This window comes from Pituophis catenifer, unplaced genomic scaffold (assembly GCF_029215685.1).
Source record: "Pituophis catenifer annectens isolate HBS135680 unplaced genomic scaffold, rPitCat1.0.hap2 SCAF_9, whole genome shotgun sequence".
Classification (NCBI taxonomy): Eukaryota; Metazoa; Chordata; class Lepidosauria; order Squamata; family Colubridae; genus Pituophis; species Pituophis catenifer.
Window position 1 is genome coordinate 21161978 of NW_027256889.1, and position 24564 is coordinate 21186541.

Consider the following 24564-nt stretch of genomic DNA (forward strand, 5'->3'; position numbering starts at 1 on the left):
AAAATTAACCTCATCTATAGAAAGGAGAGAAAACTCTTACATGGGATGGAAATTCAGGAGTTCCCCTCCTACAGATTTTTCTCCAGCACCTGGCACTACTGAAATGTCTAGCTGTGCACAAGTTGAAGCAAGCTTGTCAGAAATCTCAAGTAGCATCAAAAACCACTCCTGAATCTTAATGGCAGCCTTTTTAATTAGTTATCCAACTTTTTTTCATGCAATATACCAAAGCTGTGAGAATCAAATAAAGGGCAAATACACAACTCTGAGAAGGGGCAAAGAGAAGGTGACTTGAGTCATTCTAACCCAACATAGACCGTAGCCTAGCTTGGTTGGAGATCAATCCTGCAAAGGTCTACGACATTCTCAGATATCCTAGGCCAGCTCCAGTTGCCGGCTTTTGAGGGGCGAAAGAGTACGATTGGTTGTGCGGTTGAAAGTGTCCACCTCTGGCACAAATTTCTCAGCCGGAACCGTCAGCTTTCGCCTGCCATCCATGCATTTGTTATCCAGCACTAGAGAGTTCATCTTGTAGGAAATATCTGTCTGGATGCGGTACAGGTGTTTATAGAGGGCATCCAAAGCATCCCTGCAAAAAGGAAGAGAAGATGGTCGCAGCTTCATTCCAGGTGAACTAAAAATTGCAAATCTTCCCACTTCAATCTTATTCTAACATTTACTGGGACAAAAACAGGAAACATCTGAAACTAGTAAAAGGGAGTGATCAACACGATTTCCCAACTGATATTGCAAGATCATCCCTTCCCACCACCACCAAAAAGCAGAAAACCTTAAAGAGAAAAGTATGATGGACCAGAAGTTTTTTTCCCCCATAGGCAGATTTCTTAGCTGATGACTATTTTAACTAATGCAGCTCCATGAAGACAACATATCTGTGAATACATTGCTAGCAGCTATTGTTTACCATGGATCTAGGGATAGTAGGACAAGCTTTTATACATCTCTCAAAATAGGTTAGACCAAATGAAATTGTTTGTTTCTTTGTTTGTTTGTTTCTTTGTTTGAGGCATGGTGGCTTTATGACACCGGAGATGATTTCTGCTCTGGCGTTCAAGTCCTAGGACTGTGTGGCTGGGTGAGCTCCCATAACTCTGCTTCTGTCCACCTAACAGTTTGAAAGCATGTTCTATGCAAGTAGATAAATAGGTACCACTTCAGTGGTAAGGAGACGAGCTGGTGCTCTGTGCAGGCAGGCAGTTTCCTAACAGCTCTGAACCTTCCTGCTTACAGTGCCCATTTCTGAGGCAGCTCCAGGATGGGAGGGGACCTTGGTTGACTCCACAGGAAGAACTGCTCATCTTTCTCTTTGGTGCGAAGCCAGCTTGCCTAAGATGAATAGACTTCAACTCATGCTGGCTGGGGGATTCCAGGAGTTGAAGTACACACATATTAAAGTAGTCAAGCTTGATAAATACCGTATTAGATGTGGGACACCTGGGAAGCATGCAAGTATGTCCTATAACAGGGCTGGTACCTTGGCAAACCAAACTATTACTCTGCAATAGCATTGTGGTCCTCTGGCTATTGTAATAATGCCATATGCTAATAAATATTTGTTTGTTTGTTTGTTTGTTTATCTTTTATGTCACCCATTTTACCTAGAGGAACCGCTAGGTGGTGTACAATCATAAAAACAAGATATGTATTGATTTGATTTGCAATCAGATTTAATTATTTCACAGGTAATTATTGCAGAGGTGGGCAACTGCAGCCACAGGGTCACAGACAGCCCACACATCATGTTTTTGCAGCCTTAGGCATCCCCTCTGACAGTTGCTGAAATCTGAACTCATAACTTCCTGCCATGCTCAGAAGAAAATGCACAAAAACTGCACGAAAATCCTTAACTATATCACAGTTGAAAAAAATAAAGTGGAAATAAAATCCAAATCCCCCAATCTAACTGACTTATTTTATATAATCTAGTTTGCTTTGAGGGCCTCAGCCTCCTCCGTTCCCCCTCCCTCCCTTGTTGAGCTTTGGCCATGTTGTGGCTAAAACCTGAATCTTCTAAAAGCCACCAAATCACTTTGCAGACACAACACACATTTATTAAGCATGCAAATAATTACGGTTTAGATAAAGTTCCCAGAAAAGCATTGGCAGCTTGCTGAGCAGCCCTGAGCAAAAACAGAACCACAGCTTACATACCTTTTATCCTACTGCATTACAAAAACAAGACAAAGTCAGATGTGGTGTAAATTGTAGCATGACATAAGCCAAATCCCAAAATCACAGCCCCCCTCTATTTGGAAGCTAAAGGCAAATTAACATATAATTGGCTTTGAATTAATACCATTATAGATCTGTCATGACTTCAGTTCAGCTGATGTTTTAACATCGTGTTCAACACGATGGAGGCGGGTGGTTCGGAGAACCGGTAGCAAAAATCCCTGAGCCGCACAATCATCAGAGGCTTTTTTTTTTTACTTTTAAAAGCATTTTTTCTACAACCTTTTCAGCCGAAAAAATGCTTTTAAAAGTTAAAAAAAAAAGCCTCTGTTGATCGCGCGGCTCAGCTGGGATCGTCAAAGGCTTTTAAAAGAAAAAAACCCTCTTTTTCTTTTAAATGCCTCTGACGATCCAAGCTGAGTTGCCTGATCGGCAGAGATTTTTTTTCTTTTAAATACCTCTAACGATCAGGCAACTCAGCTTGGATTGTCAGAGGCATTTAAAAGAAAAAAAAGTCTCTGCCAATCAGGCAACTCATCTGGGATCGTCAGAGCCTTTTAAAAGCATTTTTTACAACCTCTTCGCTGAAGAGGTTGTAGAAAAAATGGTTTTAAAAGTTTTTTTAAAAAATGGCCACGCCCACCCAGTCACATTACCTCCCCAAGCCAAGCCCACAGAACCGGTAGTAACCGATTTCACCACTGCCTTACACAATCTTCTTAATATGGCCTAAAATTCCTATATGTTTGCAGCTACATAAACAGGAGAGGTTCTCCGTGTTTTTAAAGCATGTTGCATGCAAAGGTGTTAAAATTCATCAAGTTCATCATACTTACCATTCGTACTTGTGGATAAGTCAATGCATGGATAACCTGAGCCTTGAATTTTAACCAAAATATCACCACCCGCAGATAATACGATCCTCATGAAATTTTCATGTTTTAATTTTCACCATTGGCTTATCTGCAGGTGGTGCATTTTTCACAGTATTTTGGTTAAAAATTTGAAGATTGTTTTATGCACGAATGGATGTATAGACGGATATACACTGGATTTATATTGTATTCCTTTCAGTCAGTTTTTTTATTCCTCATGACTGCCTAGACAAGTCCTTGTAATTATTTTGCCAAGATTTCAGAAATGGCTTGCCATTAACTTCTTCCTTGGGACGAGAATGAATGACTGGCTCAAGGTCACCGAGCTGACTTGGTGCCTAAGGTGCAACTAGAATTAAAATATACACTACAACTTACTGTGACTGTGCCATTTTTTGCTTTAATGCAGCTATTGTGCCTTCTAGTTGATGAACTTCATCTGTTAATCCATGCTGAGCCTACAGTTAAGGAGACAGAAAGCAAGCAATTCAGGGTTCAGAAATAGCAAAGGCCAGACTGATTAGAGAAGTATAACTCACTCCATATTACCACCTACTGCTATAAAGAATTGTGTTCCGCTCTTGTGGTCTGCCAGCAGCCTGCAGAGCTGGCAGCAGAGTCGGACAGTGAGGAGGCTGGGGAGGACAATGGGCCAGTCCTGGAGTCTGGGGAAAACCCGGACGAGGGCTCTGCGTTGGAGGCAGAGATGGGGCCAGGGCCATCTGGGAGCGATGCGCAGACTCCGGAGCCTCCAGAGTCAGACAGCAGAGAAGCAAAGGAACAGGAGAAGCCTCTTCCTAGTGTACGCATGCGCAGAGCTGCCAAAAGGCAAGAGCAGCTAAAGCAAAAAGGACGACTCAGGAGTAAGGCCAGGAGATGATTGGCCCCTCCCAGAAGGCTTAAAAGAGCAGCTGGCTCTTGGGATCTTTGTAGGAAAGCAACATTGCTACATTTGTTTCTTGTCGAAGTCTCTTGCCTCTGAACTTCGTGGGGTTTTGCCAAGTAAAGCCATTGGCAGGGTGCCAAAGAAGACAAAGGTTGGGAATTAATTTGGACTAAGCTGAGAATAAAGTAATTCTCATCTGTTCTAATAAAATATGTTTGTTTAGGACTGATTGTGTCTGGTAATAACTACTTGGGCCTAGGTCACAACATCCACAAGTAGTCTTACCTTAAACTGTTGTGGAATGGTGAGACCAAATAACATTCTTAGGTTAGCCAGAGCCAGTTTATTGCGCAATAGGTTCAGAGCCAGTTTTGTACATGAAGCTTTGAACAACTTTATGATCCTGAGACCCCAGTTTTATACATTTTCAAACAAAGGATTCTGTTAACTCAGCAGTTTTATCATTGCAGACATTCGTTACATCAAATGACAATTTTCTAATTATTAAGTTTGTTACATTATCTTTGCCAAACAGTCATAATTCTTCTTGTAAATCACCGAAGCATAGATTCAAATTATCTCTTGTTGATATTTCATGTGGTCATCCTTGGTCTCTTTAACCTTCAAACTGTATATCACCAAATGTCTCTATCTCTGACAACTGAGGGGCCCCTCTTATAGAATGTTTCTACTTCAAAGGAATTTGTCTGCCTTTGTACTATTTCTACTGGATACATTTGCTTCTCTCAAACAAGCACATTTTCTTTCTTACAATACTATGAATAAAGAGGGCCCTTCAGTGATCATCTAGCTGGACCCGCATTACCTACATTAAAACTGTGGTCATAAGTCAAGGTGGCCATGTGACTGGAAGTAATTTTACAGGCTTTTTCGTGGCAGTCATTAAGTGAACACAGCAGTTATTAAGCAAACCCATTTATCTGTGGGGGGGAGGGGTTTCTCCACAAAATGGCAAAAAATGCCAGAAAGCAGCAGAAAACATCACAAAACATGGTCATGTGAACACAGAACACCATGAACAGTCTGACCCACCTGACATGTAGTCACATGACCAGGGGGGAGGGACTTACAATGGCCAGGGGTGTTTCATGGGCCATAAAGTATCAACAGCAATAGCACTTAGACTTACATACTACTTCCCAGTGCTTTACAGCCCTCTAAGCAGTTTACAGAGTCAGCCTCTTGCCCCCAACAATCTGGGTCATTTTTACTGCCTTGAAAGGATGGAAGGATGAGTCAACCTTGAGCCTGGTGAGATTCGAACTGCCAAATTGCAGGCAGCCGGCAGTCAGCAAAAGTAGCCTACAGTACTGCACTCTAACCACTGTGCCATCACGGTTCATCTTCCATGGCCGTTGTAACTTCAAACAGTTGTTAAACAATCCATTATTAAGTAAGGATTACCTGTACAGAGAACAGCCACCTCAATCTTCTTGCATCTAAATTAAGTGGATGCTAGGATTCATCCAAACTAGAATCCTCCACAAAAGCACTTGTGAAGTCCTTGGTGCTCTCTGAGCTGGGTTGTTTTATTGCAGACATTTCATTACCAAACTGGGTAACTGTTGTGGTCCGCCAGCAGCCTGTGTAGCTGGCAGCTGAGTCGGAAAGTGAGGAGGCTTGGGAGGAACATGGGCCAGTCCTGGAGTCTGGGGAAGGCTCAGACGAGGGCTCTGCTTTGGAGGCAGAGAAAGGGCCTTCTGGGAGGTACGTGCTGCCTCTGGAGCCTCCAGAGTTGGACCTCAGCGAGGCAGAGGAACAGGGGGAGCCTGTTCCCAGTGCACGCATGCGCAGAGCTGCCAGAAGGCAAGAACAGCTAAAACAAATGGGACAACTCGGGAGTAGGGCTTGGAGATGATTGGCCCCTCCTTAAAAGAGGAGCAAAGGCACGTGGGCACTTTGCAGGAAGCAACGTTGTTAATTCTGTGCAGTTTAAAGCCTGAAGCTCTGTTTGATTCTAAACTCCGTGTGGCTTTGCCAATTAGGTCTTTGGCAGCGTATCAAGGGTGATAAAGGTGGGTGACTATCAGCCTTATCCCGAAGGATTCTTTACAACTATTTGGGACTCATCTGTGAATGAACAGAATTCACAGCTGTTAAAATAAAACAGGTTTCTGGGACTACTCGTGTGTTTTACTGACTCAGGAAGCCGAGGTCAGAACAGTAACATCATCTATGCACATCAAGAAAACAACCCAGCTCAGAAAGCATTAAGGACCGCACGGTTCAAACCTGAGCTACAAGCAGTCTCTTCTATCGGTATCTACATCTGGAAATGCTATGCTTTCTCTCCACCTTCGTGCATAATCATAAGGCCCAGTGCAATTGTTATTTCTGATCCCCACTGTTGCCTTTCTAGCCTTAAAAGCATTCTCTACCTGGTCACGGCAAAGCTCCATGTTGGGACGGTAAGTCCGAGTCTCCAGGCGAGTGTGAGCCAATTTCAGATTGGCCATTTTCCTTCGGAGATCTTCCTCCAGACGTCGAATGTCCTCCTCCATGTCAGCAATTTCTTCCAATGTCTGGAAGAGACACAATCATGGTTTGCTTTCAGAAACACCATACAAATAGAGCGTAGAAAGCATGGGTGACCAATTCCCTAGTATTTTTCCTGGCGATTCAAAAATGCCGCCAACTCCATGTAAAAGGCAGGTGTAGGAATGGGGTTACAGCTCACGTTAGGGTACATATTACATGCAGGAGGTCCTATGGTAGGACCACGGAATATTTGGGCCAGACTTCAGGAGAAACTAATGCTACGTACATAATTTAAGATGTATGGAGCAGAGGTGGTATTCAGGTTCTGACCAGTTCTGGAGAACCGGTAGTGGAAATTTTGAGTAGTTCAGAGAACCGGTAAATACCACCTCTGACTGGCCCCGCCCCCATCTATTCTCTGCCTCCTGAGTCCCAGCTGATCGGGAGGAAATGGGGATTCTGCAGTAACTTCCCCTGGATTGGGGAGGAATGGAGATTTTACAGTATCCTTTTCCTGGATGGGGTGGGAATGGAGATTTTACAGTATCCTTCCCCTGCCACACCCACCAAGCCATGCACACCCACCAAGCCACGCCCACAGAACTGGTAGTAAAAAAATTTGAATCCCACCACTGGTATGGAGCTCTACCTATGGCAATCTTCTGGGACACTTCAAGTCCCAGAATTCTCAGCAATGGCTATGGTGGCTGGGGAATTCTGGGAGTTGATATTCACACCTCTGCAGGCCTATGGAGATTCTCAGTCATCCAGGTCATGGTTGTCCCAAAAGTGCTTTTTCAAGAAGCAATTGGACTTTCTTGTTTTTCTTTGAAGATGTTTCACTTCTCACATCCTGGACATAAATTGTTTCAACTCCTACCCTCAAAACGACGCTATATAGCACTGCACACCAGAACAACAAGACACAAGGACAGTTTTTCCCCGAATGCCATCACTCTGCCAAACAACTAATTCCCACCACTGTCAAATTAACTAGTAAGACTGTATTACCTATCTCTTCACACTTATGGCTATATCCATGTTGCTTTACAACTTATATTGTTTTTATTGTTTCCTAGTATGATTTGATTGCTTATTAGTATCCTATGACTATCACTAAATGTTGTACCTTATGATTCTTGACAAATATATTTTGTTTTTTGTTTATGTACACTGAGAGCATATGTACCAAAGACAAATTCCTTGTGTGTCCAATCACACTTGGCCAATAAAAAATTCTATTCTATTCTATTCTATTCTATTCTATTCTATTCTATTCTATTCTATTCTATTCTATTCTATTCTATTCGATCCCTATCCCGATCCCTATCCCTATCCCTATCCCACTTCAGCTCCCAGAATTCCTCAGCCAGCCATGCTGGGAGTTGAAGTCCACAAATCTTAAAGTTGCTAAGTTTGGAGACTCCTGGAGTACAGGAATATCCAGCACTGCCTTCCCAAAGAAGCATAATGCCATCTTCCCTATCCAGTAATTCAACAGTGGACTAACCCTCTCTAGGGCACAATCTGGTTAAGATTCCTGAAATGTTGATAGTCTTACAGGTACAGCTTTATGCAGCCCTGGCATTACTGTATATTTAGATCCAGTCTGACACAGTGGCAGAAATTCGAAGTGGATGCACCCCGATTTTCTATCCCCTTAGGATGGCAATTAAATCACCCACAGAACAGAACAGCTCATCTTTTTAGATCTGGCAGGGAAGATGTCCTGTATATCAGCTAAGGGCTTATGTCTGGGGGCTCCCAGGAAATGCATCTTCTCTGCTGTAGTATCTGCCACCCCCAACCCCCAAATTAAATCAACTCCATCCTTCTTGGTATTGCAAAAGACCCTCAACACCTTCATCCAAGAACCTTCAGTTGCCTCTTGAAAAAGCACTTTAATTAATAATTAATATTTAAATTTATATTTGGGGACACTTCTGGAGGAAACCCCTTTTTAAGTAGGAAGTGTGGAGTTTCTTCTGATGTTCTCTCATTAACAGCAGCCAGTGCAAGCATAAACTCCACTACTCAAAGTTACTTTGTGAAGGAACTGGGAAAGTTCTTTCTATCATTTTTTTAAAATAGCTAGAGATGAGTGATAGGGAGAGAGAGACATGGAAGTTATGATGATGTTGGCAGGAGAGCAACTGAGCAAGGCACAAAAAGTCCACAAGAATTAACCTAGCTTTTCTCAGCTACTTTCAAGTTCTTGTTTAAAATATAACTTATGACTGTATGACTGTAGCCATACTTTGTTTGATCCCCTGGACATCTCTCTGAAGTTAATCCATGTTACCAGCCTGGGAGAACCTCAGCTTGACCCAAATTCATTCTATACATGCAAACTCTGAAGGATTTCTTTACAAATTTAATCAGCCTCCTGCCCGAGTAGAAGACTAACATTCTTTTCTTGCCATCTCAGCTCGTCAAGAGCTTTTTCCAGTTCATGGATCCTCTTCCGGAAAGCAAATTCAGTAGCCACACGTTGAGCTTCTAACTCATTGTCGGTCTAGAAAGGAAAAACTCAGGTCAAAAGAGTAGAGAGAGAAACTGTAATTAAAGAAGTGTGAGAGATTTTTCTCCTTATAGGGCTAACAGCCGTTTTGCTTGTCCGCAGCTGGCGGTCTCCCTCTGGTGTGGTCAGAAATTCAAGACGGAAATCGCAACGATGCAATTGAAACTCCGCCTATTTTTATGTAAATACACATTAGAAATGGGTGGAGCTTGCTTTGCACCATTACAGTTGCCCTGGTGAGGTTTTTTTTCGACCATATCCACATCAGGGGTGAAATGCTCCGAAGTCTGCTACTGGTTCGCTTCGCTACTGGTTCACTTCGTGTGTGCATGTGCAGTCCCTGACAAATGCGCACTTCGCGTGCAGGCGCACTGCAGGTGTTGCCACGCAGCGCTGAAAAAGGAGGATTAAGAAGCCTTTTCTAAGGTAAGTAGAACAGTGAGGGGGGTGGAACAGCTGTGCCGCGCGATTTAGATTCACTAGAAAGCAGGATTTCCTGCTTTCTAGCAAAGCTACACCTCGCAGCACAGCTGATAGTCGTCCGAACCGGTAACATTTTTTTAAAAAAATATTTTTTATTCAACATTTACATCTTTAACATCCTTGTCACATTTTTACAGCTTTCCGATACCGGAATCTTTGATAATATCTATTTTATCTTTTAACCAACTATATACACATACATTTTATATATTACTTACTACTTTCTATATTCACTACAATTTATACCTATTACACAATACCTATTTCGCTCCTCTCTAATATCTTCTCTTACGTTTATACATTTATACATTAATTTTGAATTCTTTCTCCAACCAGCTATACCATCTATTCCATGTCTCGTAATAAATCGTTTCCTCTTGGTCTTTGAGTTCCATTGTTAATTTATCTCCTTCTGCACATTCTAGCACATTTTTAAGATCATCATATTTGATGGAACCGAATTGGTACTTTTCTTACTACCGGTTCGGGCAAACCGGTCCGAACCGGTAGCATTTCACCCCCGATCCACATTTAATTTCAAGTGTTTCAAGGACATACCAGTTCTGTGAAATGAATTTGGCTGAGAATGAGAACTGGCTGAACTCATTCAATGTATTGAAATTTCAACCTGGGCTTTCACATCTAAAATAAGCACGATATATGTCCTAAATGCACATATCACTTTACCTACCACTGTTCTTTTTAAAGCATTGACTGCCAGAATGGTGCTATATCCATTTAAACATTGGGGAGAATTCCGAAAGAAAAATACACACACACGCACATACACACATGTACACAATGTTACTTGGTTTTTTTTCTGGATTCTTTCTCAAGCCATAGATAGAACTAGTACACAAACAATAATATTTATATATATTATTTATTTGATTTAGATCCTACATTTTCCTCAACAACAATAACCCTGTGAGGTAGGTTGGGCTGAGAAAGAGTGACTGGCCCAAAGTCTTTCAGTTTCAATTATTATTCAGTTATTATCAAAATCACATATCAAAAAGCAGGTCAAAAATACAATCCTTCTTATTCCCAAATAGTATACTATAAGATAATGCACCCCTGTAGCATTTTTTTCTGAAATTTTCAGAAAGGTTTCTGTAATGCCCCTCTAAAACTCTCTTATTCTGTTTCTTCTAAAGATGAATTCCAAATATATAATTTAATGCTGTCCAATCCCACGTCTTAGTGTATCATTCTACTATCATAGGTTGGTGTTTTAATATTTTATCTTTAACTGAGAAGGCTTATGAAATGAAATGAAGGAAAAGGGTCTCTGTACAACCTAAACTTTAGACACTGCCCCTATTACAGACAGAGGATATAGCTTGTATATTATCTGAATGCCAACTGGATTGGAGAGAGACAGAGAGAGAAGGAGGGAGGAAGGAGGGGAGAGAGAGAGAGAGAGAGAGAGAGAGAGAGAGAGAGAGAGAGAGAGAGAGAGAGAGAGAGAGAGAAGGAGGGAGGGAGGAATGAGGGAAAGGGGAGAGAGAGAGAGAGAGAGAGAGAGAGAGAAGGAGGGAGGGAGGATTGGATTGGATTGGATTGGATTGGATTGCAGATTAGATTGGTATTTCTGAAGCTTGGCCATTTTAAGACTTCATAGTCTTAAACTTAAACTGCATAGATTTCAACTCGTGCTGGCTGGGGGATTCTGGGAGTTGAAGTCCACACATCTTAAAATAGTCAAGCTTGATAAATATTGTATTAAATGAAAACTTTTGGGGGTTCATATCTTCAAGCAACATACAGGTAGTCCTCAGTTTACAACCATTCATGTATGGACCGTTCAAAGTTACAACAGCATTGAAAAAAGTGACTTGCAACTGGTCCTCATGTTTACAGGCATAGCATCCCCCAGCTCATGTGAATAAAATTGGGGCATTTGGCACCATGTGTTTAAAATGGTTGCCGCACTATCTGTGATCTTCCCAGCTGGTTTCAGGCAAGGAAAGTCAATGAGAGGAAACAGATTCACTTAACAACTGCAGAAATTCAATTAACAACTGTGGTTTTTTTTAAAAAAGGGGTTTTTTTACTTTAAAGAGCCCTGGTGGCGCAGCAGACTAAAGCACTGTTATTAACATCAGCTGCCTGCAATTACTGCAAGTTCAAATCTCACCAGGCTCAAGGTTGACTCAGCTTTCCATCCTTTCTAAGGAAGGTAAAATGAGGACCCAGACTGTGGGGGCAATCAGCTGACTTTGTATAAATATACAAAAGGATGAAGGCTATTGCTGAGCACATTGTAAGCCGCCCTGAGTCTCCGGAGAAGGGCGGCATATAAATCAAATTAAAAAAAGAAAAGAAAAGAAAAGAAAAGAAAACACTATTTGAGATTGGAACAAGAGAATTTAAGAAAATAATTGGGAATTGTATTATGTTTAAATGTAGAGGTATTGGAGTAAGATTGATACTTAATTGATTTTTTATTGAATATGCTTAATTGTTGAAATTTATTATTTGGAATAGTTAATAAAAGAATCATGGGTGATCAGAATAAGAGAATTTAAGGTAATAATTGGGGATTGTATTATGTTATGTGAAGTTAAATTTAGGGGTTCAAATTTTAAGGAGGGAAAAGAAAAAATCAAGTATATTAGGATGAGAAGATGAAGGGTAATATTGGTTTCTTAGAATTAGAGAGAATAAATGATATGAGAAAAATTATATATAAAATTGTGTTAAAGATGAACAAAAATCTGTATAAATTTAAAATCGGACCAATACTCTGTTCAGAAAAGATGCATTGTATGTTTGTTTGTGTGTTTAAAAAATAAAAAAACTTTACCAAAAAAAAAAAGGTTGTAAAATCAGGTGCAACTCACTGCACAAGTGTCATCCTTCACAATGGAAATTCTGGTCCCCAATTCTGGTCATAAGTTGAGGACTACCTGTATTTCATGTCTAATCAGAATCCAAATCTTATCCATAACTCGACCCTTTATCTGAACAAAACAGTACAACTGAGATCTGCAGGTATGGATCTGATTGGGGTGAATTGCAGGAGGAGGATGCAGAAATATGATTTGTATTTCCTTTTAGTTCTGCCTTTTACTCTACTCTACTTTATTTATTTATTTTGTCAAGTATGTATTAGATAATATATATAAGTATAAGCATGAATTGAATACATAAAATGAATACAATTAAAGGGAACATTAGGACAGGGCCGGTAGGCACGCTGGTGCTCTTATGCACGGCCCTTACAGACGTCTTTGGAATAGGGTGAGGTCGACAGTAGACAGTTTTAGGTTAAAGTTTTGGGGGTTTGGGGATGAGACCACAGAGTCTGGTAGTGCATTCCAGGCATTAACAACTCTGTTGCTGAAGTCACATTTAAAGTCATCTTTACTTTGCTGTACATGGTCTTATTACTGTTCTGTATGTTGTATTCCGATGTGGCCTAATGGCTAATCAATGAGCTCTTATTATTATTATTACTACTATTATGAAGTGGTTGAAACAATTTGCTTGCTGTTAAGTTATCTAGAAGCGAAACTATTATTAACCTGCGCAATGGTGAGAGCGATGGCCTCTCTCAACTCTGTGGAGGCTTTCATTTCTGTCTCTGCCCGATCCTTGTTGTATTGACTGAACTGGTCCCACTGCTCTGGTGTGATTGTTCTACAAAAGCCAAACATGTTCTGTTGGTTTGGTTTATTTAATTCAAATCCATGCCACTTTCAAGCAGACACCCTCTTTCCCTCACTCAAAATCCCCAAGATTCGACAGACAAGTGAAAAGAAAGTGTGCCCATGTGCAAAATCAGCACAGCCATGTTGGAATGGGACAACTCGCCATGGCCAATTCGCCGCAGGACCTCTCACCACAGCCAACTTACTATGGATAACTCCCCACAGGACAATTTAACTAGTGCTGGGATTCAAATTTTTTTACTACCGGTTCTGTGGGCGTGGCTTAGTGGGTGTGGCATAGCTTGGTGGGCATGGCAGGGGAAGGATACTATAAAATCTCCATTTCCACCCCACTCCAGGGGAAGGTTACTGTAAAATCCCCATTTCCTCCTGATCAGCTGGGACTCGGGAGGTGGAGAATAGATGGGGGCGGGGCCAGTCAGAGTTGGTATTTACTGGTTCTCCGAACTACTCAAAATTTCCAGTACCGGTTCTCCAGAACTGGTCAGAACCTGCTGAAACCCACCTCTGAATTCAACCAATACAAAAGTTACATTAGTTTTGATGGAAGCATGGCCAATAATAACAAAAATAAAGTCGATACAGAAATACAAGAATTACAATATTCACCAATATCAAAAGTAACTGAATGAAATGATTAATATAGCATTGAATTGAGCTGCAGAGGGTTGTCCCACTATGAGTTGACTATGGCTAGTTTCCCATAGCAAGTTGGCCGTGGCAAATTGGCCATGATGAGTTGACTTTCTTAGATCCTAGCCACGTACATCACTTCTTTGCAAGACTCATTAACTCTGTGTCAGCTTCTGAGTGCCATTCAAGTTATCAGTCATCATCTGTAAACCCCTACATGGCACAGGACATGGTTTACTTCTGGGACTGCCTCTAATAGGGTGGACCAAGATGGGGATCCCCTCCTGGGGCCTAGATGGGGCGGCTTTTCAGTGATTTTGAGTAATCTCTCTAGTGCTCAGCTGGCTCGGATTGAACCAGCCTTGAAGAAAGTCTTAAAAACATAACTATTCCCTCATTGTTTGGATATGGATGAGTAAATTCTCAGCAGACAGTGGGCGAGTGTGAGCCAGATCATCTGTTATTGATTTGATTGTTGATCGTTGTTTTTATTTATGCCATTTTGGGTAAGTTGCCCAGAGTGGCATTGTTTGAGTTGGGTGACCACATAAATCCAAATACACAAATATATAAGATTTGACTAGTTGAGTATGGGAAATCTGTTGCACTGGAAACAGGGCAGGCCTGAGTCCTGTTGTACCTTCCCGCGCAAATCCTATCAAAGTGGAATGAGACAGAACTTCCAGGTTGAAGGAATATTTGCTCAATGCCATAAAAGTCTGAATGAATATAACTACGGCATTATTAAGCACGGTGTGAAAATCTCACCCATTTATAAACTATACTAATATGGGTTTTAATCAATGAGTGATATGTTGCTGTGTGTGCTGCCAGGGAGATTCATGGCTGGAAATAAAATAGAGAATCATAAAAATACCCAAAGACTTAAAATAGCACAGAAGAGAAGCTGCCTAAAACACACCGTAGAACAATGGATGGATTCCCACAAGGTACCATAAATGTAGAAATTCCATTTGCCATTTGAATGGAACCAAAAGGAAATCAGATTAATGGCCCATATTCATTCATTCATTCATTATTTGTCAGGCTTTCCATCTCTTCTTTCTAGACCAGGGGTCTGCAACCTTAAACACTCAAAGAGCCATTTGGACCCATTTCCCACAGAAAAGAAAACACCAGGAGCCACAAAACCCTTCCCGTGCCTGACTATTTCTTGAGCAGCCACAAAACTAGCATATGTAGTTGAATTAAACATTCTGTTTTCTTCTGAAACTTTTCTTTTCTTGAATTTATTCATGGTTGGCCTACCAGGGGTTGAAAAGCTCAATAAATCGCGTGCTGGTGGATGTCACACATTGGTGGTTGTGACACATATTTTGAGTGACAGGGAGCCACAGCAGTGGGGTGAAAGAGCCACATGCAGCTCCAGAGCCACAGGTTGCTAACCCCTGTTCTAGACATTTAATCTTACCCAATTGGCAGCCGAGTCGGATTGACTTTGTAGGAGATATTGGGAGAGTTGACACTGAGAGAAACACAGGTCTGGTCGATCTCCAGGGCTTCCTTCTTCCCTCGGTGATCAAAATTTAACTGCTGCCTGGCCTCCTGCAAGAGGCTGAGAACAATAAACCAAGACTGCGTTAGAACAAAGACAATCTTTGTCTTCATGAGACACGGTTCATGAACCTACCTTAAGATCCCCATAACTACGTTCTGCTTGCCCCTTAGAATTTTTTTTGACTCACCAGAGCTGCTCAAAACCCTCACTGACTTTCTGTTGAAGGTCTCTCTTGATGGCATCAATCACTTCCACTTCCTTGTGCAGCTCATCCTCCACATGGTCCTTCACTACATCAATGGCTCGGCGACTCTCCCGGTAAGTGAGATTTTCAATGGCCACATCCAATGGCAGGTTTTTAGCTTGGAGGGCACGTTCTGCTGCCTCCTTCATCTGAAAAGGGAAGTTCACAATAGAGTAAGCAGGAGAAACAGACAGCCCTCCAAGGATCAGCCAGAACAAGGTAGGAGAGAAGCAGTAGGAGACAATAGACTCATTCAAGTTTCTGTGGGGATGACCGTATTTTTCGGAGTATAAGACGCACCGGAGTATAAGACACACTTACCTTTTTTGGTGAGGAAAAGAAGAAAAAGAAATCTGCCTTTGCCAACCAGCAATTTTGCCTTGTTGCAGCAAACAGCAAACAGCCTGCTTTACTTTCATTTTCGTTTTCAACATAGCTTGATTAGCACAAGGAGAAAAAAAAATCTGCACCAGCAATTTACCTCTTTGCAGCAAGCAGCAGAGCCCTGCGCAAAACAGCTGAGAGCAAATCAGCTGAGAGTCGGGAGGCCGATCCAATCAACTTGTGCTAATTAGGCTGTGCTGAAGCTGAAAGGAGCTGTTTTTTCTTGCTGTTTGCATGCAAGGAGGTAACTGCTGCGAGGCAGAGGCCAAAGGGTGGGGGCCAGTAGGTGGGCGGGGCTACATTCAGTGTATAAGACCCACCTAAATTTCCACCCCCTTTTAGGGGGGAAAAAGGTGCTCCGAATACTCCGAAAAATACGGTATTTGCTGAGGCTCAGTTTACACTTGTAGATAAGTCTCATCAATTAATTCACTGCAGAATGAAGCTCAATGTTAGGAACAACATTCTAATGCAGAGGTCTTCAAACTTGACAACTTTAAGACTTGTGGACTTCAACTCCCAAATCTTAAAGCTGCCAAGTTTGAAGACCTCTGTTCTAATGCAATGCATTGCGCAATATAGCAGTGTATGTCAATCTATATTTCTAACACAACCATCTTTCTAATATTGGACTTTATTTACTTGTCCACCTCATTATCTCTGAGAGTTTAAGAAGATAAGACTACAGAGGTATATCTTCTAAAACATGTACAGGTAGTCCTCGAGTTGCAACCACCATTGAGCTCCAAATTTCGGTCGCTTGCTAAGCAACACATTTGTTAAGTGAACTCTGCTCCATTTTACAACCTTTCTTCCCACAATGGTTAAGTGAATCACTGCGTTTGTTAAGTTAGTAGTGTGGTTGTTAAGTGAATCTGGCCTTCTCCATTGGCTTTGCTTATCAGAAGGTCGCAAAAGGTGATCGCATGACCTTGGGACACTGCAACCGTCATAAATATGAACCAGTTGCCAAGCATCTGACCACGGAGATGCTGCAACAGTCGTAAGTGTGACAAATGGGCATACGTCTAGTTTTTCAGTGCCATTGTAACTTCTAACCAGTGGTGGGTTGCCCCCGGTTCGGACCGGTTCACAAGAACCGGTAATAAAACCAGTGGGAGGCTCCACCCACCGCCCCGGATGTCATCATCGGCGATCTGCGCGATCCTGTTGCGAACCGGTAGTAAAGGTAAGTAGAACCCACCCCTGCTTCAAACGGTCACTAAATAATAATAATAATAATAATAATAATAATAATAATAATAATAATAATAATAATAATTATTATTTATTAAATTTGTATACCACCCTACTCCCGAAGGACTCGGGGCAGTGAACAGCCAAATAAAATACATATAATACAAATGTTAAAAAACCATTAAAATACAATTAAATAATTGGCCCAGAGAACGAAATTTAAAACACCCAAATTCATAAGACAAACTTAAAATTTAGAAATTTTAAAAATTTTTAAAAAAGTTTAAAAGAGAGGTTAGGCCAGGCCGGCCTGCTGGAAAAGAAATGTTTTGATGACACGGCAGAAAGTGCTCAGGTCTGGGATACTCCGTATCTCCGGGAGGAGCTCGTTCCAGATGGCGGGTGTCCCCACAGAGAAGGCTCTCCCCCTGGGGGCCACCAGTCGACATTGTTTGGCCGACGGCACCCTACTTCGTAGATGAAGTGTTGTAAGTCAAGGACTCCCTGTATTGCTCCATCACACTCAGGGAAGAATGTTGTGATCTTCCAAACCTTTTTGCTCCAGGATAAGAGGAAATGGAGAGGACTGGAGGAACAAAACCTGGACTTACTGCTCTCAAAACTCAAAACAAAATAATACTCAACAATGTTGCATCATTTCATCCCTGCTACTGCCCTCAGACTTTCCCCAAAATTTAGCGCTAGCTAAATCCACAACCAATCTTTCCTACCAGAAGTGTGCAAATGCTCTGAGCTTAAAGTGACCAGTTCTGAGAGAAAACAGTGGTTCACAGCAGTAGTTTTGAGCATGAAATTTCCCATACGACCCGTTTCAGAAGGACTACAGGATCTGGTTTGGTGTTGTGTCTTTAGAATGAACCACAGAACTTGGCAGATTTGCTACTAGTTTCCTGGAGAATGGGAAGGGTTGAGGAAGACATGAGTCCGTCACGTACTTGAGTCAAGCTATTGATTTCTGTGTCAAGGTCGGTGAGGCACTTATCCAGAGTTTCTTTCCATCGATTGACAATGTCAAGACGCTCATTAAGACGGGTGCGGTTGTCGTACTCATCCCATTTTGTCTGGGCAAGGAAAAAAAACTCAAATCACTATTCAGATAGCTCAGTTCTTGAGAAAGTGACAGGATATAACCAAAGACATGTATTAAATAGAGAATGTGGCTCTAAAGATAAAATGTTCTAGCTCAACAATAGCTACCAACCTGCCTTCCATTGAGGACCTGTATATGGGCATAAGTCAAAAAGAGGGCTGTGAAAATATCCTGGACATAAATTGTTTCAACTTCTACCCTCAAAACGATGCTATAGAGCACTGCACACCAGAACAACTAGACACAAGGACAGTTTTTTCCCGAACGCCTTCACTCTGCTAAATAAATAATTCCCTCAACACTGTCAAACTATTTACTAAGCCTGCATTACTATTAATCTGCTCATCATTCCCACCACCCATCTCCTCCCACTTATGACTGTAACCTTGTTGCTGGTATCCTTAAGATTTATATTGTTTCCCTATGACTATTATTAAGTGTTGAACCTTATGATTCTTGATGAATGTATCTTTTCTTTTATGTACACCGAGAGCATATGCACCAAGACAAATTCCTTGTGTGTCCAATCACACTTGGCCAATAAAGAATTCTATTCTATTCTATTCTATTCTGTTCTGTTCTGTTCTGTTCTGTTCTGTTCTGTTCTGTTTATTCTACTCTACTCTACTCTACTCTACCCTACCCTACCCTACCCTACCCTACCCTACCCTACCCTACCCTACCCTACCCTACCCTATTCTATTCTATTCTATTCTATTCTATTCTATTCTATTCATTCTATTCTATTCTATTCTATTCTATTCTATTCTATTCTATTCTATTCTATTCTATTCTATTCTATTCTATTCAACAGTGAAATGCTTGAAGATGACACTCCCTTAATGGTAGAGTTTTTAGCAAGCCTTCTTTGCTTGATCTTACTACACAGATGCAGCTTCAATCCAGAACAGGTGGCCTTGGAGGTATGGAGACCTTGCCAAACCAACCTTTAAAAATGACAACCAGCCAAATTGCAAGAAGGTATTTGGCAGCAAGTGCAGCACCGTCTAGACACATCCATAAATACCTGGATTGCATCTTCTAAATGGCCTTCAAGGCCCATGTAAAGTGGGGTGCTAAAATCCACCATGAGAGGACAAGAACAAGAGTGATGGTCAGCAGAGCCTCCTGTTCTAGAAATGGCCACACTTGTACAAAGGCTTTCATAGCCATGGCATCCATCTGATGTACAAACAAGATCCAAGTGGGCCCAGAGTGCAAGCCACTTCTGTTCACTTCTTTTTCTCCTTCCAGACTTTAATGGTCTCCAAGTACCAAGACAGGATCTCAGTATTTTGCTACTGGTAGCATTATCAGTTTCATTTCTGCATTTTCAATTCATTCATTCATTCATTCATTCATTCATTCATTCATTCATTCATTCACTCACTCATTCATTCATGTTCTATAATCTCCCAGAATTTGAAATGGACAGCTAACATTAGAACCATCATTAAAAAGGCACAGCAAAGAATGTTCTTCCTGCGTCAACTCAAACTGCCCAAGGAGCTGCTGATATAGTTCTACAAGAGGAATTATTGAGTCTGTAATTTGTACCTCTATAACTGTCTGGTTTGGCACACCAACCAAACAGGACACGTACAGACTTCAACAGATAGTTAGGACTGCAGAAAAAAACTATTGCAACCAGCTTGCCTTCTATTGAGGACCTGTATACTGCACTGGTTAGAAAGTGGGCTAAGAAACTATCAGCAGACCCCTCAGACATGTTTCAATTCCTCTTCTCGGGATGCCACTATAGGGCATTGCATGCCAAAACAACTAGACATTTATGTCATCACTCTTATGTCATCACTCTGCTGAACACCTAACTACCATAGTATTGTCTTATGTCTAAAGATATTTAGCCATGTAGTATGGCTATATTATTATTATCCTTCTAATCTTTTCTGCTGCATTCACCTATTGCTATCTTATGAATATATTACTTTGTCTGTATGTGCACTGAGAGCTTCTGTACTGGAAACAAATTCCTTGTGTGTCCAATTACGCTTGGCCTTTAAAGCTATTCTATTCTATTCTATTCTATTCTATTCTATTCTATTCTATTCTATTCTATTCCATTCTATTCTATTCTATTCTATTCTATTCCATTCCATTCCATTCCATTCCACTCCACTCCACTCCACTCCACTCCACTCCACTCCACTCCACTCCACTCCACTCCACTCTACTACTCTATTGCTCTATATTCTATTATTCTATTTTATTCTTTCTCTTTATATTCTATTTATTCTATTCTTTTATTTCAATTTCAATTTCTGTTTCTATTCCTATTCCTATTCTATTTCTATTATTCTATTCTATTCTATTCTATTCTATTCTATTCTATTCTATTCTATTCTATTCTATTCTATTCTATTCTATTCTATTCTATTCTATTCTATTCCTCTTTCTCTTTCTATTCTATTCTCAATTTATATACTGCCCATCACAAATGAGCGACTTTGGGCAGCATATTCATTTCCTGCAGATCTTCACAGATGCCCTGGAACAGTTACTGCCTTGTTTCTCAACCTCAGCAAGTTTAATACATGTGGACTTCAACTCCCAGAATTCCCCAGCCAGCATTTGCCCACCTGGTTATTTGTTTCATTGCGAAGGATCCGGGCTTCTTGCCTGATTTGGTGGGAAGCAGAGCGTTGGCGCTCAGCATTGGTCGAGAGGAGGTCAGAATTGATATGCCAATCTGGCAGTGTGAATCTCTGGCCTGGCTTTAAACTCAGAGTCGCCATGACTGTTTCCTGCTTTATAAAAAAAAAAACACACACACACAAGAAAAGCATATTGATTACAGTCAAGCCATGGTTGGTTTACATTATGGTTTGTAGCTAAGATGTGGTTTACTCAAACTTTAGTTTGTTGAAGAAACCCATCTTGCAAACGAGCAAAGCCATCATTGTTTGTTCTCCTCCTGCTCATCCTCCTCCTGCTTCCTGGTTCCTTGACAGGCATTTTATAAAGGCATTATTAAATATTTCGCATAAGGAAAATATGAAACCTTGTTTTTACAGACATGAAACTTGCCTTATTTTAAGTGCATATGTGAAACTGGTGACATGCCAATATTCTTCAACATGGCAAGTAGTAGTATATTCAAGACAAAGCTGTTGTTAATCATGGGGTCAAATTTGGCATGCTCAGTTGGAATAATGGAAGAGAAATCTGTTTATTTTCTATATTTTGCAGTTCAGTTCTCTTATCGAAAGATCAGCAGATTAGTAAAAAGAATGTCTAAACATGCATTAATTCAGGAATGCAGTATGCAAAACCAAAAGAAAAATCTATCTTTCTCTCTTCTCTTTGTGTGTGTGTGTGTGTGTGTGTGTGTGTGTGTGTGTGTGTGTGTATGTGCACGCATGTGTGTGTGCGGGGTGTGTAGTTATATATGTATGGAGAAAAGCAGGCAAAAAGCTACTGACACTGGGGGAAAACTTCATGCAAAAATCAAGATGGAATGAATTTAAGGGACACAAAATCAGAAAAATTCTCTAGAAAGTGTATAGGTATAGGTTGGAAACACAACACAAATGGTCATTTTATCATACCCGGTGGACTTCTAAAACAGCCAGAAAACTTTGGGTTCAACTATATAGAAAGGTAAAATAGAGCCTTGATGGCACAGCAGACTAAAGTGCTGTTAACTAGCATCAGCTGCCTGCAATTACTGCAAGTTCAAATCTCACCAGGCTCAAGGTTGACTCAGCCTTCCATCCTTCCGAGGTAGGTAAAATGAGGACCTGGATTGTGGGGGCAATAAACTGACTTTGTACAAAAAAGAACACTGCTCAGGGGGGGGGCGAAAGCCCTACTAAGCAGGTATATAGAAAAGTATGAAGGCTATTGCTTAATGCATTGTAAGCCGCCCTGAGTCTCCGGAGAAGGGCAGCATATAAATTGAACAAATAAATAAATAAATAAATAAATAAATAAATAAATAAATAAATAAATAAATAAATAAATAAATAAATAAATAATAAAGAATTTTCAACATCAACTTTAAACTGAAGCCAAACCTTTTTCTTTTTTTATTGGGATTACTGGACAGTCAATTAAAAATGAGTCACACGTTACTGTGTGTTTTATTTTTAAGATAATCCCTGCTGCGAAATTTCTATATGAGTAAAAATGGAAAAACTCTGAGATGTCCACAACAGAGAGGAATGCATGGTGAAAGTGACAGAGATGGCAAAATTAACTTGCTTGGTTAGAGAAAGATCAGTTACCACATTTATTCGTGACTGCAAACCTCTTAACGGCCTTTTTGCTGAAAAAAGAGAGAAAAATGAACTGGTGATTTATGGGTCTGATGATTAGAAAGGGCAGAGTAGGGAAAGAAGGACATTATGAGCTAACCGTGGAGACAGAAGATAAAATATAAACCTATTTATAACAGCTGCTAAAAAAACCAGAAGCAGCTTCTTTAGAATCTTTCTTTTCTTTTCCTTTCCTTTTTCTATATTTCTTTTTCACTTTTCTTTATTCTTCTTTAATTCAAACATTTTTCATTCTGTTGAAAAACTTCTTCCATTAAAGTTATTTAAAAAAAAAGAAATGGGAGGGAAAAAGCAATATAAATAGATACAGCCATCTCATAGATTCAGCAATGCCACAAACAGAGCTCATGAAAATAATTCATTTATGTATTACCATGTTTCCCCGAAAATAAGACCCTGTCTTATATTTTTTTGAACCATAAAATAAGCACTTGGCCTTATTGCCATGCGCTCAAAAGCCCGATTGGGCTTATTATCAGGGGATGTCTTATTTTGGGGGAAACAGGGTATTATTATTAATAATATTGTATCTTTCAATTTATATTGTTTTTATTTGTTTCCTAGTACTATTTGATAGCTTATTATTAACCTTGACTATCACTAAGTGTTGTATCTTTTTATTCTTGATGAATGTATTTTATTCTCCTTATGTACACTGAGAGCATATACACCAAAGACAAATTCCTTGTGTGTCCAATCACACTTGGCCAATAAAGAATTCTATTCTATTGTTGTCATTATTAATTTACTAGGCATTCAACTCCAGTCGAGTTTGGGCGGCATACAAAACTAGGAAAAAATATTTATTAAAACATCTAAAAACATAAAATCAGTCAGACAGCAGGTTAGAAGAGCAAGGCTCAACCTTGGTGACTTTAAGATTGGGTGAACTGCAACTCCCAGAAGTCCCCAGCCAGCATGAAGTCGGGGAAATCTGGGAGTTGAAATCCACCCATCTTAATCTAAGGTTGAGAAACCCTGGGTTAGAAGATGGAAAGTTTTTTTACAGTTATGTTCTTCTGAAGAAGGAATGATAACTCTAGATGATTTGGGATATTGGGGTAGAAAGAGGAAGCTTTTCTCCCTTTAAATTTGGGGTTTTATAATTGAGCCTATTATTTAATTATTTTAATTATTTTTAAATTTTGTCTGTCTTTGTGCTTTTAATCAGGCTGTACACCGCCCTGAGTCCTTTGGGAGAAGGGCGGTATAGAAATAAAATTAATAAATAAATAAAAATAAAATAAATAAATTGGGCACCCTCAACTCACCTCCTCTGTTCCACTTGGCCTCTGCTTCCTGCAGCTTTCTTCTGTTATCAGCAAGGTTGCTAAGCACACTTTAGGAGGTTGCCAGGCAACCACACACTCCGGGAGCCAATCAGAAAGCATCTCCTGCAACTGTTTACAAAGGAGGAGCAGGGGACCATGGCAACGATGAGATGGTAAGGAAAGGCTTCAAATAGTGGAAACTGCTCTTAGGGCATTTTTTTTTTAAAAAAAGACCAGTAATTTATTTCAAGTGGAAGGGTTGCAATAAGAAATGAGACTTTTTAAAAAAGGAAATGCTACAGGGCTAAAGAATGCATTGCCATAAGGTAAAGGTAAAGGTTCCCCTCGTACATATGTGCTAGTCGTTCCCAACTCTAGGGGGCAGTGCTCAACTCTGTTTCAAAGCCGAAGAGCCAGCGCTGTCCGAAGACGTCTCCGTGGTCATGTGGCCAGCATGACTCAATGCCAAAGGCGCAGGGAACGCTGTTCCCTTCCCACCAAAGGGGCTCCCTATTTTTCTACTTGCATTTTTTTTAACCTGTTTTCGAACTGTTAGGTTGGCAGAAGCAGGGACAAGTCACGGGAGCTCACCCCCATTACGCGGCACTAGGGATTCGAACCACTGAACTGCCGACCTTTCGATCGACAAGCTCAGCATCTTAGCCACTGAGCCACTGCATCCCTTGTATGCATTGCCATACAGAACTCTCAATTGATTTTGGTTCTTAAAAATGTATAACTTTTGTGTTTCACAATTCAACCCTGACCGACAA

At 40.7% G+C, this 24564-nt stretch overlaps 1 protein-coding gene across 1 annotated transcript; it reads right to left on the minus strand.

Moving 5' to 3' along the window:
* Positions 1-303: 303 nt before the first annotated feature.
* Positions 304-20978, minus strand: TEKT2 (tektin 2). Its single transcript, XM_070949879.1, has 9 exons — positions 20823-20978; positions 18068-18193; positions 15474-15679; positions 15200-15343; positions 12988-13102; positions 8861-8968; positions 6354-6497; positions 3447-3526; positions 304-589 (listed from the first exon to the last, which is right to left on the minus strand). Exons 1-9 carry the CDS (start codon positions 20976-20978, stop codon positions 376-378), a joined length of 1293 nt encoding a protein of 430 aa, XP_070805980.1. The 3' UTR covers positions 304-375.
* Positions 20979-24564: the final 3586 nt, after the last annotated feature.

What these genes read in the sequence shown, in the direction of transcription:
- TEKT2 (XM_070949879.1), bottom strand. Translation starts at nt 20,978, where the DNA reads ATGGCGACTCTGAGTTTAAAGCCAGGCCAGAGATTCACACTGCCAGAT. An exon ending in AAATCAATAGCTTGACTCAA is followed by an intron (nt 15,680 to 18,067) that starts GTACGTGACGGA and finishes TTCCCTTTTCAG; the next exon opens with ATGAAGGAGGCAGCAGAACG. An exon ending in TGGAGCTTTGCCGTGACCAG is followed by an intron (nt 3,527 to 6,353) that starts GTAGAGAATGCT and finishes CCTTAACTGTAG; the next exon opens with GCTCAGCATGGATTAACAGA.